A 3,577-nucleotide genomic window follows, 5' to 3' on the forward strand; every position below is an offset into this window, starting at 1 on the left:
CATCTTTGAAGTGCTTTTAAGGTCAGATTAAATAATATTATATTCAACTGCTGTGAAAAGGAGATCATATGGAGAGAAATAAAGAGTGATTGAAAAGAACATATGCTTCTGAGTTTCTAGGAAGATATTTTGACTACTAAATCATGTAAAACTCAAATTATTTTTAATATAGAAAAGTGAATGTAATTTGCACTCATAGTAGTTTAACTTGTTAAAAATTAATTTCTCTCTCTTATTATCACTGTAGATTTTCTCAAATGCATGGTCACTTCTCACGTATTTCTCCAATGTCATTGCTAAAGTAATTGGTCTGATTTTCATCTCTTTGCACTTGGCCTAAATTTCTTGTCCCTCCAAGATTCTGTTAAAGGCATCAGATTCATCTTTTGAATTTCTAATCTGAATGTGTAAGTATGGTACATGGGACTTTCAAAGTGCTATTGAGATTTTGCACACTTCTATAAAAAGCATATTGGTATATAATATCAAATCAAATTTTCCCTTCCTTCCATATTGACTTATTTATTAGATAAATCTGTTATCTCTATCCATCTTTTATCTACCCAATCCATAAATGCAAAAGTAAATGACAATTTGTATAGTTATATAACACAAGGAAAATATAAATTTCCAGAAATAATAATAATACCATTATCTGTTAATTTTTTAAAATAATTATTTTTCTTCCCTTTAGCTAACTTGAGCAGCCCAGATTCATTTAATGGATGGAGCAATAAGTCAGTGGTTACTGAATTCATTTTGTTGGGCCTGTCTAGCTCTTGGGAACTCCAGCTCTTCCTCTTTTTTATCTTCTCTGTGTTTTATGGTGCTGCAGTGTTGGGAAACATTCTTATTATTCTCACAGTGATTACAGACTCTCGACTGCATTCTCCGATGTACTTTCTTCTTAGCAATCTCTCCTTCATTGATGTGTGTCAGGCTACATTTGCCACTCCCAAGATGATTGCAGACTTCCTCAGCGAACATAAGACCATCACTTTCGAGGGATGCATGTCACAGATATTTTTTTTGCATGTTTTTGGGGGCAGTGAGATGGTACTTCTTGTTGCCATGGCATATGATAGATATATCGCTATATGCAAACCTCTACATTACATGACCATCATGAACCGAAGAGTGTGCACTGTCCTGGTGGGAGTCTCCTGGGCCATTGGCATCTTGCACTCAGCCAGTCACCTGGTATTCACAGTAGATCTTCCTTTTTGTGGACCCAACAAAGTGGACAATTTCTTTTGTGACCTCCCCCTTGTGATTAAACTTGCCTGCTTGGACACCTATGTTTTAGAGATCCTGGTGCTCACAAATAGTGGCCTGTTGTCACTTATCTGTTTTCTCCTTTTGCTCATTTCTTACACTATCATCCTGGCTACTGTCCATCGCCAAGCCTCTGGTGGGACACCCAAGGCACTTTCCACTCTGTCTGCCCACATTACTGTTGTAGTCCTGTTCTTTGGCCCATTAATCTTTATCTATATTTGGCCCTTTGAAAGTTTCACAATTGATAAGTTTATCTCTGTGTTTTTTACTGTATTCACTCCTCTTCTTAACCCTATGATTTACACCCTAAGGAATAAAGATGTAAAGGAAGCCATGAAGAGACTAAGGAACCAACATGTGGCTTCCAAGGAAGCCTTTTAGACAACTGTGATGAAGCAACACCAGTCCTTTCTTCTTGTTTTTTGTAATGCACATGTTTAATTGTTATCATTGCGTTTCTATCATAATTAGTCTTTCCAGTGATAAGACCTGAATTTGTCACTCTAAAGTTGGCAAATGCAGTGCAGAACCTCATATTATGTTACCAGTTTGATATTCTGTGGCTCACTTCACCTTCCCTGAAATGGTAACTGTGCTGTGCTGTGCTTAGTCGCTCAGTCATATCTGACTCTCTGCGACCCCATGGACTGTAGCCCACCAGGCTCCTCTGTCCATGGGATTCTCCAGGCCAGAATACTGGAGTGGGTTGCCATGCCCTCCTCCAGGGGATCTTCCCAGCCCAGGTATTGAACCCAGGTCTCCCACATTGCAGGCAGATTCTTTACTGTCTGAACCATGAGCGAAGCCCCCAAACAGTAACTACATATGTTAGAATTTATAATTTCCCTTATATAGGTCTTGTTAAAAAATCTTGCAGCCTTCTAAAGATATCTCCATATTAAATCAGATTAGCAAACACATCTAACTTGACTGGAGTAGCACAGAAAGCAATTTAGTGCTAAAAGCAGAAATTGCTTTGACATTACAGGCTAAATGAAAACTTTCATAAGTTATAGTTCATAACTATTTCAGCTAATAACTTGATTTCTATAAGTGGTTGCAAATATTCCACATTCACAAATGAGGCAATACTGTTCATAAATTTTAAATTATAATTAAATTTTGAATACTCCAATTACTATAGTATCAATGATAGGACTGAGTTTTGATGCTCTGATTTTGAAGCAAATAACATATCAATAGCATCACCAAGGCCATAATTCAAATTATAAGAGTAGTCTTACACTTTTTGGGACAACTTTCATAGCACTTTACAAATTTTATTTATATTATTGATAATAAACCTACCAGCTGAAAATGATTATAGGATATCTAAATAGACAGTGATGTTTAATTCATGTGAGAGTTTAAATTTCAAAGTAGTCACAGAAAGCACACATATTAGTAATTATGAAATATATTCTACACATTTAAAAAACTTGAGTGAAATTTCAGAAACATCTCACCAAATCAGGGAATGACTAGCGTAAAGAAGGTGAGCACAATTGATTCAGCCCTTTATTAGTCACAGATCAATCACTGTTGTCACCACATCACTGATTCTTGCCAGGAGGTGTTTATTCTGTTTGTATTAGCTTTGAATCCAAATGTCATTTCTTAACTGAAGATGTAATTGTGTTTTTTGTTTTTATTACTTAGACTGTAAGACAATTACTGTTCTATTACCATATTCATCAATATACCAAAAGTTTAACATGCAAGCACATGCAGTAGGTGCCATAAGAAGGATAGAATATTCAAAACAGTGATTTGCAGGTAAGTTATACTGGTGTTTAATACACATGAGACATTTGTAGTGATGAAATAGGAAGCTAGTGGAAAACTAGATTGTTCTTACCTCAGTCATATCTTTGAGACATTGTACCCTGCAGCAATCTGTTCTTATCACATTTGTTGTACACGTGTGAGGGTGTGAGGTTACTTCATTGGGTATCACTTTAATAAACTTAAATTGATTAAAAACAGGCTGTATGAATATTATTCGAATGAGAAATGACAGGTTTTACAAAAGAGGCAAAGCCATAGTTCTGTGTTCAGTAAAAGATTTCAAATGAAGTCAAGATATCTATTAAAAAGTTCATTACCAGATAATAAAGGCAAGTAAAGGATATAATAGAGATTATAAACATGTTTATAATGGTATGTTATAAACATGCAGTGTTAATAATCTCAGTGTGGTAATGTTCAGCTTTGTTCAATTCAATGCAACCCAATACTTTTCAGCAATTTTTTACTTAATTTATGCAGATGTTGTAGACAGAGGAGACTAAGAAAGAAC

At 35.4% G+C, this 3,577-nt stretch overlaps 1 protein-coding gene across 1 annotated transcript; it reads left to right on the forward strand.

Annotated features, from left to right (window-relative positions):
• Positions 1 to 287: 287 nt before the first annotated feature.
• Positions 288 to 1,659, forward strand: LOC110152588 (olfactory receptor 4K1-like). The gene is made up of 2 exons (XM_070468516.1): positions 288 to 301; positions 732 to 1,659. The coding sequence occupies exons 1-2, from the start codon at positions 288 to 290 to the stop codon at positions 1,657 to 1,659; spliced, it is 942 nt and encodes a 313-aa protein (XP_070324617.1).
• The last annotated feature ends 1,918 nt before the right edge of the window (positions 1,660 to 3,577 follow it).

This window comes from Odocoileus virginianus, chromosome 6 (assembly GCF_023699985.2).
Source record: "Odocoileus virginianus isolate 20LAN1187 ecotype Illinois chromosome 6, Ovbor_1.2, whole genome shotgun sequence".
NCBI classification, from domain to species: Eukaryota; Metazoa; Chordata; class Mammalia; order Artiodactyla; family Cervidae; genus Odocoileus; species Odocoileus virginianus.